Source organism: Pongo abelii, chromosome 9 (genome assembly GCF_028885655.2).
Source record: "Pongo abelii isolate AG06213 chromosome 9, NHGRI_mPonAbe1-v2.0_pri, whole genome shotgun sequence".
Lineage (NCBI taxonomy): Eukaryota > Metazoa > Chordata > Mammalia > Primates > Hominidae > Pongo > Pongo abelii.
Window position 1 is genome coordinate 9,536,118 of NC_071994.2, and position 16,631 is coordinate 9,552,748.

Below are 16,631 nucleotides of genomic sequence, written 5' to 3' on the forward strand. Positions count from 1 at the left end.
AGAAAATGCACATGTCACAAAGCATGGGGGTTGAGAGAAGGGCCATGAGGCCACCCTGTCTGGGCTTAAGTTTTTTTTTTTTTTTTTTTTTTTTTTGAGAAGGAATCTCACTCTGTCACCCAGGCTGGAGTGCAGTAGCGCAATCTTGGCTCACTGCAACCTCCGCCTCCCGGGTTCAAGCAATTCTCGTGCCTCAGCCTTCTGAGTAGCTGGGACTACAGGCACCCACCCCCAAAGCCCGGCTAATTTTTGTATTTTTAGTAGAGATGGGATTTCACCATGTTGCCCAGGCTGGTCTCGAACTCCTGACCTCAGGTGATCCACCCCCTTGCCCTCTCAAAGTGCTGGGATTACAGGCGTGAAGCACTGCACCTGACCTGGGCTTAAATCTTGACTTTGTCTTTCCCTATTAGTTGGGCAAACCTCAGGCAAGTTACTTAATCTCTCTGAGCCTCAGTTTCTTCATCTATGAAACCGATATGATAACAGTACCTGACTCAGGATTGACATAAAGGTTAAAACTGTAACTGCCCAACATAAGGGTGTGTGAATTATTCAAACTATCGCAGTGTGTAAGTGGTAGTTATTTTTATTATTCTCAGCCCTGCCCTGAAGGATGTCACAGACAGAAGTGATTACAATGCAGGGTCACAGGGGCTGTGTTCACACAGGGACAAATGCTGTAGGCACCATGTGGTGGGGAGAGACTCACTCAGGTTCATGGCTGATGCTGGAAATGTCTAAGGGTGTGCACTAAGAATTTTCCAGACAAGAAGAAAGGGAAAAGCATGCTACTTTATATAGGTTTGAGCAAAAGTGAAGATAGCTAGGCTGAAGAGGCAAGCAGAGTTTGGGGAATGAGACAAGTTAAGTTTGACCACAATACAAAGTGCATGATGAGGGCCAGGCAAGGTGGCTCACGCCTGTAGTCCCAGCACTTTGGGAGGCCGAGGTGGGTGGATCACCTGAGGTCAGGAGTTCGAGACCAGCCTGGCCAACATATGAAATCCCATCTCTACTAAAAATACAAAAATAAACTGGGCATGGTGGCAGGTGCCTGTAATCCCAACTACTCAGGAGGCTGAGGCAGGAGAATTGCTTAAACCTGGGAGGTGGAAGTTGTAGTGAGTCGAGATCATGCCATTGCACTCTAGCCTGGTCGACAAGAGTGAGACTCCATCTCAAAAATAAATAAATAAATAAATAAATAAATAAATAAATAAATAACAAAGTGCATGATGAGGATTTGGTGGGGTTAGGAGGCAGGCTGGAAGCAGATCATGCAGAAATCCAAATGCCCCCTTAGAAAGGCCCTTGTCAGATTAGCAAGCTCACACTTGTCACTGAGCATCTGTCTCAGCCTTCTCCCAGCTGGCTGCCTGGACCACAGAGGCTGGAACGGTAAAATAAAAAAAAAATAAAAAAAATAAAAAAACAAAAAAAACATGAATTCCAGATATTCCTTCTAGTTTTTTTTCAGACTGAGTGTCACTCTTATTGCCCAGGCTGGAGTGCAGTGGTGTGATCTCGGCTCACCACAATCTCCACCTCCTGGGTTCAAGCGATTCTCCTGCCTCAGCCTCCCAAGTAGCTGGGATTACAGGCATGTGCCACCATGCCTGGCTAATTTTTTATTTTTAGTAAAGATGGAGTTTCTTCATGTTGGTCAGGCTGGTCTTGAACTCCCGACTTCAGGTGATCCGCCCCCTTGGCCTCCCAAAGTGCAGGGATTATAGGTGACAGCCACCGTGCCCAGCCTCCTTCCACAGTTTCAATCACGTGAGACTTAAATTTGGAACCAAGTGCAGTCGAGGGAGACAGGTAGCAGCCCTCGGGCACTCCTTCTGCTGGTGTGGTTCCAGCAAGGATAGTGAGGCTGGGCCCACTGCACTGTGGAGCTTTCCAAATTCTGGGCTTGCAGTTAGTGTCTCACTTGAGCAGCTGAGTATGCACTGCCTGTGACATGCCACTCCAAGTAGATCTGCCAGGGACCCTTCCCAGGAAACTATTTATAACAATTCCAGCAGAGATGGCTTCTCATCCTCCTTGAAGCTGCTGGACTCTGAGTCCCTGATTCTGCCAGAGCTCATCACTCTAGACCTGTCAGGCTTAACACAATTCAATTATCCAACCATTCAATCATCCATCATCCACTTAGCCAATCCAATCTTTTTTTTTTTTTTTTTTTTTTTTTGAGACAGAGTCTAACTCTGGCCGCCAGGCTGGAGTGCAGTGGCGCTATCTTGGCTCACTGCAACCTCGACTTCCTGGGTTCAAGCGATTCTTCTGCCTCAGCCTCCTGAGTAACTGGGATTACAGGTGCGCATCACCATACCTGGCTAATTTTTATATTTCTAGTAGAGATGGGGTTTCATCCTGTTGGGCAGGCTGGTCTTGAACTCCTGACCTCACTCAGGTGATCCACCTGCCTCGGCCTCCCAAAGTGCTGGGATTACAGGCGTGAGCCACCACGCTCAGCCCAATCATTTGTTGACTCACTTCTTCAACACTCCCTGAGTTCTTATTCTGTAGCAGGCCCTGGGTCTGGGGCCGAGAACAGGGAGTCAAATTACATTAGGGCTGTGAAACAAGCCACTCTCAAACTAGAGGCTTATGACAATAACAATTATTTATTTTCTTACCATTATGCAATTTGGGCAAGGCCTGGTTGAGACAGCTCTTCTTGTGTTCCAAGGATGGAGCTGGAGGATCCTTCAAGATGGTGCACTCCAATGGCTGGCAAGTTGATGCTGGCTAGAGCTATTTATTTATTTATTTATTTATTTAAATTCCCCCAGCCAATTGGATGGTAGGGCTAGAGCTTTTTATTCCCTTTTTTTTTATTTTTAAACTTTATCTCCCCTTAGGGGTACACTGTTCCTGGAGGTACTGCAATGGTAGGTAAATGTGTGGAGTGGGTGGGGCAAGCTCCTATTCCATCTCTTAGTTCCAAAAATCTATTTAATATAGATTGTGTCCTCGAATAGAGGACATATCAGATATTAAACTGATAAGAAGAGATACTACATTTGATCTTACCCAAAAGGCTGAGAATGGAGCTTTGATTCTCCTCTACATGGGCCTCCCCACAGGACTGCTTGGGCTTCCTCACAGCATGGTGGCTGAATTCCAAGAGAAGAAAACAGAAGCTGCCAGTTCTGTCTTAAAGGGTAAGCCCAGAATTGCCCACAGCATCATTTCTACCATATTCTACTGGTTCAAAGCAAGTCATAGAGCAAGTCCAGAATTAAGGGAGTGGAGAAGTAAACCCCACCTTTCCAGGGATAAGGAATTTATGAGCATTTATAATCCACAAACCTAACTAGGAGTGAAGTTTCATGCTGCTTGGATTAAGGAATTGACTGATTGGTTGGATAACTGACTGTTTGGGTTTGATTAACACAAACTAAGGATTATTTCTCATTATATCTGTTTGCGCATGGTGGGCCTTTTCTGGAGTATCTAACACTGCAGAAAAGTGGCCTTGTCCCACTTTCTCTCACTCACCCCTCCCAAGAAGTAGAGAAGAGACTTTTCTTGGTGAAGTTGTTAGAAGCAACTAGGTATGGGACCCAAAGTGAGGTAGGAGGCAGGTCTTGATTTTGGAGGTGGAGCTGGGACACCAGACCAAATTGAGGACTTGCTAAAACGGGGATGGGGTGGAGGCAGTTTTCCATAAGACACACCCACCAGTATGCCATGTCAGTTTACCATTGCCATGGTAACACCTGGAAGTTACTGCCTCTTTCTGTGTTAATGACCAAATGACTCAGAAGTTACCACCCTATTTTTAGAAATTTCTGCATAATCTGCTCCTTAATTTGCATATAATTAAAAGTGGGTATAAATATGACTGCAGAACTGCCTCTGAGCTGCTACTCGGGGTAGCCCTGGTGTGCAAGGAACAGTACATCTGCTAATGCTGTGCACTGCCACTTCACTAAAAGTGTCTGTCTAACAGCACTGGCTCACCCTGGAATTATTTCCTGGACAAAGCCAAGAACCCTCCCAGGCTAAGCCCCAATTTGGGGGCTTACCTACCCTACATCAAAAGAAGGAGAAACCTTTGGGAGCAGAGTGAGTAAGTCTGTGCAACTCTGGGACCGGTACAGGGTCTTCAAATGGCATTTTCTCAACAACTCTATTGGTTACAGAAGTAACATTTTTATCTCTATCATATGTGTCTGTTTTTCAGATGGTACTAAACTTGGGCAGGGAAGGACAGGGTATGTTGTATGCCCTGTAAAAACCCTTGCTCTAAATCTGTCACATACTTGGCACTCAAAAAAAACATGTTAAATGTTAACTAAAAGAATGTTGACATCAGATCAGGTGTGAGAGGTTTTCTTCTTTTCTTTTTTTTTTGAGATGGTGTCTCACTCTGTTGCCCAGGCTGGAGTGCAATGGCACGATCTCGGCTCACTGCAACCTCCGCCTCCCGGGTTCAAGCTATTCTCCTGCCTCAGCCTGCCAAGTAGCTGGGACTACAGGCCCGCGCCACCATGCCCAGTTAATTTTTGTATTTTTAGTGGAGACGGGGTTTCACCATGTTGGCCAGGGTGGTCTCGATATCCTGACCTCGTGATCCGCCCGCTTCGGCCTCCCAAAGTGCTGGGATTACAGGCATGAGCCACCGCACCCAGCCGGGAGATTCTTCAAGCAGTCACTATATCAACAGACACAGATGTTTCCCTTTCTTCATATGATGAAGCTCAGGGATCCAAACTTATTTGTAAAGCTAAAGAGGCACCATTGGTACCCGTTGGAATAGCAGGTTTTGCAGCACTTGTTACATATGGATTATACAAATTGAAGAGCAGGGGAAATACGCAAATGTCCCCTCATCTGATCCACATGCGTGTGGCAGTCCAAGGCTTTGTTGTAGGAGCAATGACTGTTGGTATGGGCTATTCCATGTATTGAGAATTCTGGGCAAAACCTAAGCCTTAGAAGAAGAGGTGCTGTCTTGGTCTTGTTGGAGGAGCTTGCTATAGTTAGACATCTCATTATTGAAGTTATGTGTTATTGTGGAAAATAAACTATTTGAGTGGGTTTAGATGGTAACACAGCATTTTGAATATTGGCTTCCTTTCTTGCAGGCTTGATTTGCCCGGTGACTGAATTACTAGTGACTAGTTTACTAACTAGGTCATTCAAGGAAATCAAGTTAGCATAAAAGAAACATGTCACCTAAATGCACTAGATGGTGTTGAAATGTCCACCTTCTTCAATTGTGAAGATGAACTTAAGTTCTAAAGGAGATAACAGGCCAACCCTGAAGTACTCCCAGTTTGCTGCAGGATCTCACATGTTTTGGATGTTATATAAGAGTCCTATTTGCCCCAGTTAATTTAACTTTTTTCTGCCTGTCTTGTGGACTAGCTGGCTCTTTCAGAACTCTGTCCAAAAAGTGCATGGAATATAACTTGTAAAGCTTCCCACAACTGACAGTATCTATGTGTGTGTGTTTAAACCAAAACTAGAAAGCTTACATTATAGCTGCATAGTAGTGGTATTTATTAAAGAATCACAGTTGTAAACATGAGAATAACTTATGGATTCTAGTTTAGTTATTTTGTAATTGCAGAATTATATTTTTGCTGCTGTTATATCTGAATAATTTTTAAATGTCATCTTGAGATAGAAATATGTATTTAAGCACTCATGCAAAGGTAAATAAACACTTTTTATTTTTTTATTTTTTTGAGACGAAGTCACGCTCTGTCACCAGGCTGGAGTGCAGTGGTGTGATCTCGGCTCACTGCAACCTCCACCACCCGGGTTGAAGCAATTCTCCTGTCTCAGCCTCCTGAGTAGCTGGGACTACAGGTGCACACCACTATGTCTGGCTGATTTTTATATTTTTAGTAAAGATGGGGTTTCGCCATGTTGGCCAGGATGGTCTCGATCTTGACCTCGTGATCTGCTGGCCTCAGCCTCTCAAAGTGCTGGGATTACAGGCATTAGCCACCGTGCCCAGCCCAATGAACACTTTTTAAATGTGTGCATTGCTTATTTTTTCCATAAGAATTACAAACATTAAACTAATCAAATTATCTATAATGGAATTGATTAATGACTTACGAGCAAGCTGTTTTGGCCAGACAGTATACCCAAACTTTTATAAACTATAGAATGTTATTACATTTGTGAAATTCTCTTGTCTAACCTGAATTTACATTTCATGGTGATAACATGGTATATGTACTGTTGTTAAAGTAAGTGACCATCTCAAAAAAAAAAAAAAAAAAAAGAATGTCAACATCAATTCTGACAGGACAGGAATTTGGACAATGTAGCTTTTACTCATTCATTCTTCCACTAATGCATTCATTCAGCAGATAGTCAAATACCCTGCAATTAGCTTGTGGATCTCTCTACCATGAGACTGAAAGCTCCATGAGGTCAGGGAATGTATTTTGTTCTCCACAATGTCCTCAGAACCTGGCCTGGGGCCTGAACACAGTAGGCCCTCAGTAAATGTTTGTTAATTGAAGGAATGAGATCAGAGGCAAGGGAAGTCCAAAGGCAGTCTAGACAGACCAACAGACAGACAAACTGACCTCATGTGTGGTCAGTCCCACATTCAATGCACACTTCTCGGTGGGGGGGGTCATTCAGGGAAAGTTGGAGGGTCTGGCCTTCCAGGCTGGGAGTACCTGGAGAGTTCCACCATGGAACAGAGAGAATCGTTCCTCATTTTCTCTTTCATGGAGGGAGAATGTGAGAATCCAGATGTTGTTGTCAAAAATGTTGAAAAACTTTTAAGCCAAACACAGCAGCTCATGACTGTAATCTCAACACTTTGGAAGGCCAAGGCAGGTGGACTGCGTGAGCCAAGGAGTCTGAGGCCAGCCAGGGTAACGTGGCAAAACCCCATATCTACAAAAAATACAAAAATTAGCCAGGCACGGTGGCGCATGCCTGTAGTCCCAGCTACTCTGCAGGGCTGAGGTGGGAAGATCACTTGAACCCAGGAGTTTGAGGCTTCAGTGAGCCCTGATCATGCCACTGCACTCCAGCAGCCTAGGTGATAGAGCAAGACACTGTCTCAAAAAAAAAGCCCAGGTGTGGTGGTTCACACCTGTAATCCCAGCACTTTGGGAGGCCGAGGTGGGTGGATCACGAGGTCAAGAGATGGAGACCATCCTGGCCAACGTGGTGACCATCCTGGCCAACATGGTGAAACCCTGTCTCTACTAAAAATACAAAAAATTAGCCAGGCGTGGTGACGGGCGCCTGTAGTCCCAGCTACTTGGGAGGCTGAGGCAGGAGAATCGCTTGAACCCAGGAGGCAGAGGTTACAGTGAGCCAAGATCACGCCACTGCACTCCAGCTTGGGCGGCAGAGCAAGACTCCATCTCAAAAATAAAATAAAATTAAAAAATACTTATCAATTCATGTTTTCTGTTGTGTCTTAGGTCAGTTTTAGTGCATCTTTTATTTTCTAGGAAATTGTCTATTTCTCCTAAATTTTCAAATTTATTGCCATAAAATTGCACCTACTGCATGCTCATTATTTTTAAATTTCTGCTGTGTCTGTTTATTGCTGTTTTCATTCATTATATTGTTTGCTTGTGCAAACCTTATTTTCTTGACCAGTCTCTCTAGAGATTTTTGTGTCTTATTAGCTTATTCAAAGAGCCAGCTTTCAACTTTGTGTATTCTATTTTAGCTTTATCTATTTTCTTTTTTTTTTTTTAGACAGAGTCTCGCACTGTTGCCCGGGCTGGAGTACAATGGCGCGATCTCAGGTCACTGCAACCTCTGCCTCCCGGATTCAAGTTATTCTCCTGCCTCAGCCTTCCAAGTAGCTGGGATTACAGGTGCCCACCACCACGCCCAGCTAATTTTTTGTATTTTTAGTAGAGACAGGGTTTCACCACGTTGGCCAGGCTGTTCTCAAACTCCTGACCTCATGATTCGCCTGCCTCAGGCTCCTAAAGTGCTGGGATTACAGGCGTGAGCCACTGCGCCTGTCCTCTATTTTCTTAATTTCTATTTTGTCTTTGTTATTTCCTTACCTTTTTTATTGATGTAATTAACATACCACAATTCATTATTTTAAAGTGTACAATTCAGCCAGGTGTGGTGGCTCACATCTGAATCCCAGCATTTTGGGAGGTTGAGGAGGAAGGATCACTTGAGGTCAGGAGTTCAAGACCAGCCTGGGCAACAGAGTGAGACTCTGTCTCTACTAAAAATAAAAAAAAATTAGCCAGGCATGGTGGCGTGTGCCTGTAGTGTCAGCCACTTGGGAGGCTGAGGTGGCAGGATCACTTGAGCCCAGGAGTTCCAGGCTGCAGTGAGCCATGATCGCGCCACTGCACTCCAGCTTTCGCAACAGAGCGAGACCGTGTCTCAAAATAAATAAAGTGTACAATTCGGTCGTTTTTAGTATACTCACAAAATTGTGCAAGCATAGCCACTATCTCCTCAAGAACATTTTTATCACTCCTCAAATAATAAACCCCATACCAATTAGCAGTCAGGCCCCATTCCTCAGGCCACCAGCCCTTGGCAACCACTAACTACTTCTGTCCGTACGGACTTGTCTATTCTGGATATGTAACATAAGTGCAGTGATATGAATGCTTTTTTCACTGAGCACAGGGTTTTCAAGGTTCATCAATGTTGTAGCATGAAGCAGTACTTCATTCCTGTTTATGGCTAAATCATACTCCATTGTGTGGACACATTAAATTTTGTTTAGCCATTCATGGACATTTGGGTTGTTTGTACTTTTTGGCTATTATGAATAATGCTGCTACGAATGTTCTTGTACAAGTGTTTGTATGACCAGATGTTTTCAGTTCTCTTGAACATATACCTAGAAGTAGAATTTCTGGGTCATATGGTAATTTTATGTTTAATTTACTGAAGAACTGCCAAACTGTTTTCCAAAGCATTTACACTATTTTACATTCCCACCAGAAATACATAAGGGTGCCAATTTCTCCACATCTTGTCAATACTTGTTATTGCTGGTCTTTTTTTTATCACAATGATTTTAGTGGGTATGAAATCATCTCTCTGTGGTTTTGATTTACATCTCCGTAATGACCAGTGATGTTTAACATTTTTTTGTGTGCTTATTAACCATTTTCTTTTTTTTTTCTTTCTTTTAGAGATAGGGTCTGTCTCTGTCACTCCGGCTGGAGTGCAGTGGCATGATCTTAGGATCATAGCTCACTGCAGCCTCGAACTCCTGGGCTTGAGCAATCCTCCCACCACAGCCTCTTGAGTAGCTGAGACTACAGCCACCTGCCACCACACCTGGATAATTTATTTTTTGTAGGAGGGGGGGTCTCACTATGCTGCCGAGGCTGAGAGGATTGCTTGAGCTCAGGAGTTGGAGACCAGCCTGGGCAACATGGCAAGACTCTGTCTCTCTACAAAAAATACAATAAACAAACAAACAGATAAAAATTTAAAAGACAGACCTAACCATTCTCTCCCTAATGGATATGTGGTTCTATTGTCTTGTTTCACTATTTCAAACAATGCTGTGGCAATCATCCTTGGACTTAAAATCTTTGGGGTCATGTACAAGCTCTTCAGCAAGATAGATTCCTGAAGGGGGAAAATCTAGGTCAAAATGTAAGTTTGCTTTCAACAACTTTTATGTCAACTTAACTGAGATATAATTGTATGTTAATACAATAAGATTTGCCAGTTTTAACATACAATAAGATTAGCCACTTACACAATTTGGTGTGCTTTAACAAACATGTATAAGTCAAGTAATTACCACCACTATCACGATATAGAGAATGCTTCCACTATCCAAAAAGTTTGCTTGTGCCGTAGAGCAATCTGTCCTCTCCCCCAGCCTCTCTCCCTGGCAACTACTTGAGATGCTCTCTGTCACTAGTTGTACGAACATATATTTGCATTTATCTTGGGTAACTTAAGAACAGAATTGCTGGGTCATATGGTAAATGTATATTTAACTTTGTAAGAAATTACCAAACCTTTTTTCAACATGGCTATACCATTTTGTATTCCCACCAGCAATCTAAGAGAGTTCTAGGTGTTCCACATCATTACCGCCACTTTGTATGACATCTTTTTAATTGAACTATTCTAGTAGTAATAGTATGACATTGCTTTCAATGAATTTATCTAATAATTGATGGTGTTGAGCACATTTTTATGGGATTATTCTCATCTGAATATCTTTGATTAAATGTCTGCTCAAAAGGTTGGCCCATTTTGTATTAGCTTTTCATTTTTTTATTATTAAGTTATAAGAATATTTTATGTATTCGCAATATGAGTCCTTTGTCAGATATACACTTGGCAAATATTTTCTCCCAATTCTTCTCCCTTTAACTGTCATTTGAACAGCTAAAGTGTTTAGTTAGGATTAAATCCAATTTATCAATTTGTTTCTTTGACAGTTTATGCTATTTGTATCCTATTTAAGACATTTTTGCCTAACCCAACATTACTAAGATTTTTTTATTTTCTTCTAGAGATATTATAGTTTCAGGTTTTACATTTAGACCTACGGTTCATTTCAAGTTAAGTGCTGTATATGATGCAAGGTAGGGAATGAGGTTTTTTGTTTTCATATGGATAGCCAATTATTTCAGCACTTCTGTTGAAAAATCATCTTTTGGCCGGGCACGGTGGCTCAATGCCTGTAATCCCAGCACTTCGGGAGACTGAGGCAGGCGAATCACCTGAGGTCAGGAGTTTGAGACCAGCCTGACAAACATGGTGAAACCCCGTTTCTACTAAAAATACAAAAATTAGCCAGGTGTGGTGACGCGCGCCTGTAATCCCAGCTACTTGGGAGGCTGAGGCAGGAGAAATGCTTGAACCCCAGGAGGTGGAGGTTTCAGTGAGCCAAAATCACACCACTGCACTCCAGCCTGGGTGACAGAGCAAGACTCTGTCTCAAAAAAAAAAAAAAAAAGAAAGAAAGAAAAATCATCTTTCACCATTGAATTGCCTTGTTACCTATATTGAAAATCAATATATTGTGGGGCGCAGTAGCTCACACCTGTAATCCCAGCACTTTGGGAGGCCGAGGCAGGTGGATCACGAGGTCAGGAGATCGAGATCATCCTGGCTAATACGGTGAAACCCCGTCTCTACTAAAAATACAAAAAATTAGCCAGGCGTGGTGGTGGGCGCCTGTAGTCCCAGCTACTCGGGAGGCTGAGGCAGGAGAATGGCGAGAACCCGGGAGGCGGAGCTTGCAGTGAGTGGAGATGGCACCACTGCACTCCAGCCTGGGCAACAGAGTGAGATTCCATCTCAAAAAAAAAAAAAGAAAATCAATATAAATGTTATTCTATTTCTGGACTGTATTCTGTTTCACTAACCTACATGTCTATCTTTACACCAAAAAACACACTGTCTTAATCACTGTAGCTTTATAGTAGTCTTTTTTTTTTTTTTTTTTTTTGAGACAGAGTCTCATTTTGTCACCCAGGCCGGAGTGCAATGGTGGGATCTTGACTCACTGCAACCTCTGCCCCCAGGTTCAAGTGATTCTCCTGCCTCACCCTCCTGAGTAGCTGGGATTAGAGGTGCGTAGCTGGCATTACAGGCGCGCACCAACACGCCCAGCTAATTTTTGTATTTTTAGTAGAGACAGGGTTTTACCATGTTGGCCAGGCTGGTCTCAAACTCTTGACCTCAGGTGATCTGCCCACATCAGCCTCCCAAAGTGCTGGGATTACAGGCATGAGCCACCATGCCCAGCCTATAATAAGCCTTAAAATCAGGTAGTATAAGTTCTCCAACTTTGTTTATACTTTGCAAGGTTGTCTTAGATGTTATAGGTCTTTTGAATTTTCATATATTTTAGAATCAGCATCAATTTTTAAAAAATGCCTACTGAGATTTTTATTGGAATGGCATTAACCCTATAAATCAATTTGGGGGAAATTGACATCATAGGAGTATGGAGTGCTCTGATCCATGGATATAGTATATCTCTCCGTTTATTGAATCTTTACTTTCAGCAATGTTTTATACTTTTCAGTGTACAGGTCTTGCACATCTTTGATTATATGTTATTACTAAACATTTGCTTTTTTTTTTTTGAGATGGAGTTTCATGCTTTCACCTAGGCTGGAGTGCAGTGGCGCAATCTCAGCTCGCTGCAACCTCTGTCTTCCGGTTTCAAGTGATTCTCCTCCCTCAGCCTCCTGAGTAGCTGGGATTACAGGCGCCTGCCACCATGCCTGGCTAGTTTTTTGTTTGTTTGTTTGTTTGTTTTGAGATGGAGTCTCGCTCTGTCACCCAGGCTGGAGTGTAGTGGCGTGGTCTCGGCCCACTGCCAGCTCTGCCTCCTGGATTCACGCCATTCTCCTGCCTCAGCCTCCCAAGTAGCTGCGACTACAGGCGCCTGCCACCATGCCCGGCTAATTTTTTTTTGTATTTTTAGTAGAGACAGGGTTTCACCATGTTAGCCAGGATGGTCTCGATCTCTTGACCTCGTGATCCTCCCACCTCAGCCTCCCAAAGTGCTGAGATTACAGGGATGAGCCACCACGCCAGGCCACGCCTGGCTAGTTTTTGTATTTTTAGTAGAGACAGGTTTCACCATGTTGGCCAGGCTGGTCTCAAACTCCTGACCTCAAGTGATCTGCCCGCCTCAGCCTCCCAAAGTGCTGGGATTACAGGTGTGAGCCACTGCACCTGGCCAAACATTTGATTATCTGAAGCTATGTAAGTAGTATTTTGAAATTTTCAATTTCTGATTGCTTATTGTTAGTACTTAGAAGTACAACTGCTTCTAATACTTTGGGAGGCCAAGTCGGGAGGATCGCTTGAGCCCAGGAGTTCAAAAGCAGCCTGGGCCTGATAGCAAGACCTTGTAGCTACAAAAAAAAATTTTTTTTAATTAGCCAGCCATGATGGCATGCACTCCACCCAGCCTGAGGAAGTAGGCAAAGCTTTTTGTGATATTTGAGGAGAAAGACGTTCCTGGGAGAAGGAAAGACATATGCAAAAGGTGATGGGCCTGCCTGGGGCATGGTAGGGATGGTACACCTGAGGCCCCACAAACTGGGCATTATGCCTGAAGGGCAGAGTGTGGGAGGGAAGGCAAGATGTGAGCTCAGATGTCAGGAGATCTCTCTGGCCATTGTATGGATAACGGATGAGGAGGAAAGCACAGGAAAGGGGACTGTTGCATTTTCCCAGGCATGAGATGATGATGGTCTGGACTAGGACAGTGGCAGTGAAAATGGCAAGGAAAGAATGAATTCTAGAGACACTCAGGAGGTAGAACCCACAGGACATCCTCTCTTGCCTACTGCACCGCAACAGCCTCCTAACTGGTTTCCCTGCCCCACGCTTGCCTTCCTCTCCACTACAGATTATTCCAACACAGGAGCTGGAGTGACTTCATTTATTTTTTTATTTTTAGTTTTGAGACTGAGTCTCGCTCTGTTGCCCAGGCTGGAGTGCAGTGGCACGATCTCGGCTCACTGCAAGCTCCACCTCCCAGGTTCACGCCATTCTCCTGCCTCAGCCTCCCGAGTAGCTGGGACTACAGGCACCCACCACCATGCTCGGCCAATTTTTGTATTTTTTATTAGAGACGGGGTTTCACCGTGTTAGGCACGATGGTCTCGATCTCCTCACCTCGTGACCCGACCGCCTCGGCATCCCAAAGTGCTGGGATTACAGGGTAAGCCACCACGCCCGGCCTGGAGTGACTTTATTACACCTAAGTCACAGCATGTCACACCTCTGCTCAGCACCCTCCAATGACTTCTCACGTCACTCAGAGGAAAAGCCAAGGTCCCTGTGATGGTCAATGCAATCTTGCCCTGGCCTGTTTCCTATGCACCCTTCACTAGTTCCACTATAGCCACACTCATCTCCTTCAACAAAGCAGCACCGCTCCACCTTTATTGAGCTGTAACTCTTTACCGAGACATGCACGTGGCTCATAACCTCACTTCCTTTAAGTCTCCACCTTTATTGAGCTGTATCTCTTTACCGAGACATGTACTTGGCTCATAACCTCACTTCCTTTAAGTCTCCACCTTTATTGAGCTGTAACTCTTTACCGAGACATCCACTTGGCTCATAACCTCACTTCCTTTAAGTCTTTGCTCAAATGTCACCTTGTCAAGGAAGCTTACCCGATTATCCTCGCTGATACTGCAACCAGATTCAAGTACCCCACCACATCCTGATCCCCTTTATTCTGTTCTACTTTTTTCCTATAGCACTGACCATCTTCCAGCATATTAGATTTTTCACTTATGTCTATGGTTAGCTGTCACATCTACTAGGATAAGCTCCACAAAGGCAGAGATCTTTACTTTGTTCACTGACATCCTAAGTCCCTAGAACAGGAGACACTTGATCCATATTTGTAGACTAACTGAATAAATGACTTAATTACCAGTTTGGATGTGGGGGCAGATAGTAAGCATGATGCCCGTTTCTGGAGCTGGGGTGCAGACAGTGTCTAGGGACACTGAACTGTTTTAAAAGCAGGATAGATACCGGCTGGAGACCAGACACGTAAATCATCAGCACCTGGGTCAGGGGGTGGAATGGAGCAGAGGAAATCATGCAGGAAAAGTAAAGAGAAGGACATCAGGTAAGGAGAAGAGGACACATGCATAACCAGAAAGAAAAGAGGAGCAGAGGCATGTGGATCACAGAAGCTTAGGGAGGAGACTTTCAAGAAGGGGAGAGAAGTTGAGTCAAGCAAGGGCTGAAAGCCAACCATTGGATGCAGTCACTAGAAAGTTACAGATAGGCAAGGTGTTGTGGCTCACGCCTGTAATCCCAACACTTTGTGGGGCTGAGGTGGGAGGATCGCTTGAGCCCGGGAGGTCGAGGCTGCAATGAGCCCTGATGGCGCCAATGCACTCCAGCCTGGGCGACAGAGCGAGACCCTGTCGCAAAAGTTAATAAATAAATAAAAAGAAAAGGGGGAAAAAAATTTATACGTGGCCTTACGGGGAAGCCAACTCTGACTGGTTATAAGCTGAAACTGTCAGGTCAACAGGTGGCAGGGAAGATGGCTGAGACCAACAGCACAGAGATTTAGAGGCAGACAGACCTGGCGCCAATCCTACGACAGGTTTTGATAAGCCTTTGAATTTCAATTGCCTCATGTTTCGGGGGAGGGGGTAGCACTCCCTAGCTCATAAACCTTAGTGATTGATGATTAAATGAGATGACGGAGGAAAACGCAAGGCACAAAGTGGATGCATTAGCTCCATTTTGTTAATCAGCAGGCTTAGTTGGCTGCGACCCAGACACGAACTAAAATACAGTGCAGCCCAGGACCAGTGGGGGTCTTGCTTATGGCTCGGAGCTGAACAACACATGGACAGCAAAACCAGACACTGAGATGCGGGCAGGCCTGCGACGCTGAAGAAGTCAATTCCTTTGAACAAACAGAACACTTCCGTCCCAAGATTAGCAGGAATTAATCTCCCAGTCTCGGGTACACCTGGTTGTCCCTCCCTGTCCTGGCGCGGCAAACGTCCCCGGAGGCCAGCCAGGGATCACCCGCCCAAGGACTGAGCTTTCCCTACTCTCGGCCAACTGGAGCGGGACCAGGGCCTAGGCAACGCAGCTGTCCGCCCCTAACAACCACTCACCTGCTCCCCTTTCTATAGGCCAGCAAAGGTACTTTCTTTTTCTTATTGGGCCGCGTAACTTATCGCAACCAATCAGTGGCAGCCACGGGACCCAACTCACTCCCACACAACTCGGGGGGGTGATCATGGAGAAGACAAATTTTTGTTTTCCGCATCCAGTTCTCTCAGAGAGCACCGTATTTGTCAAACTGTTGCGACTCTCCCTAAATGTTTAAGAAAACATTTCATTCCTCTTAGGCTTGTACAGTCTGTCCCTGGTCTACTCCCCCCTCCAGGTGGTACAGCCCGCATGCGGCTCCACCTCCCAGCTGCTCGCGGGGCCGAGTCCCCCAGTCGGCGGAGGCCACTCAGCGCAGGGGCCATACCATCTGTGACTAATAAATAATAGGGGGAACCTCCGACTCCCCCCTTTGCCCTATTACCTTCTGACCACTTCTCGGACCTCTTGCCCAGCCCTTCCCCGTAGATACGGCCCCAGATACGGTGGTGACACCATTGCTATGGACCCACGTAGGGCGCAGTGCGAGCCAGGGCAGGACGCACTTGGTACGACCCACGCCGCGCCCCGCGCCGCCGGAAGTGAGGTGTCTGACCCCCGAAGTTCCGGTTCGCAGGGGGTGGGGAGTGTTGTTAACCGGAGCGGCAGCCGCAGTCGCGCGGATTGAGCGGGCTCGCGGCGCTGGGTTCCTGGTGAGTGGGGCGAAGTCTGGCCCGAGTTGTGGTTGGGGTCAGGACCCGAACCTTCCCCTTGAGGTCTCCGGAGTCGGCGAGCCCCTCAGCCCCGCCGCCCGCTTTCGGCCTGTCAGCTGGCCGGAGACCTCAGACGCCGGTGCGGCCGCTCTGCTCAAGCCTGGGCCCTGCCTGCGACGCCCGCAACTCCTGGTGCTCACAGGTGCGCGGCCGCGAGGGCGACCCGGCTCCTCCCGTCCCGCTGCTGCTCTCTGCCGGTCGGCCGTTCTTGTGGTGCCCTGAGTTGACACTACTCCAGGGATCGGGGGACCCCAGGATTCCAGGCTGACGTTCCCCGCCCGC

The 16,631-nt window shown here is 45.6% G+C and overlaps 1 protein-coding gene, 1 non-coding gene and 1 pseudogene across 4 annotated transcripts in view; 1 reads left to right on the forward strand and 2 right to left on the reverse strand.

Moving 5' to 3' along the window:
* Positions 1-16,165, reverse strand: part of SPDYC (speedy/RINGO cell cycle regulator family member C) — a 41,086-nt gene extending 24,921 nt beyond the window's left edge. The window contains exon 1 of one of the 3 annotated variants that reach the window (XM_063728086.1): positions 16,022-16,165. In XM_063728086.1, the coding sequence (XP_063584156.1) occupies positions 16,022-16,095 (74 nt within the window). In that variant the 5' untranslated portion in view covers positions 16,096-16,165. Of the gene's footprint in view, positions 1-2,642; positions 2,761-16,021 lie in introns of those variants that run through there. The other 2 variants (XM_054525652.1, XM_054525653.1) reach the window with 2 other exon arrangements.
* On the reverse strand, positions 2,865-3,059 carry LOC112135683 (U2 spliceosomal RNA). The gene has a single exon (XR_002916931.1). It is a non-coding gene; the product is annotated as a U2 spliceosomal RNA (small nuclear RNA).
* Positions 3,566-4,950, forward strand: LOC112135405 (HIG1 domain family member 1A, mitochondrial-like; annotated as a pseudogene).
* Positions 16,166-16,631: the final 466 nt, after the last annotated feature.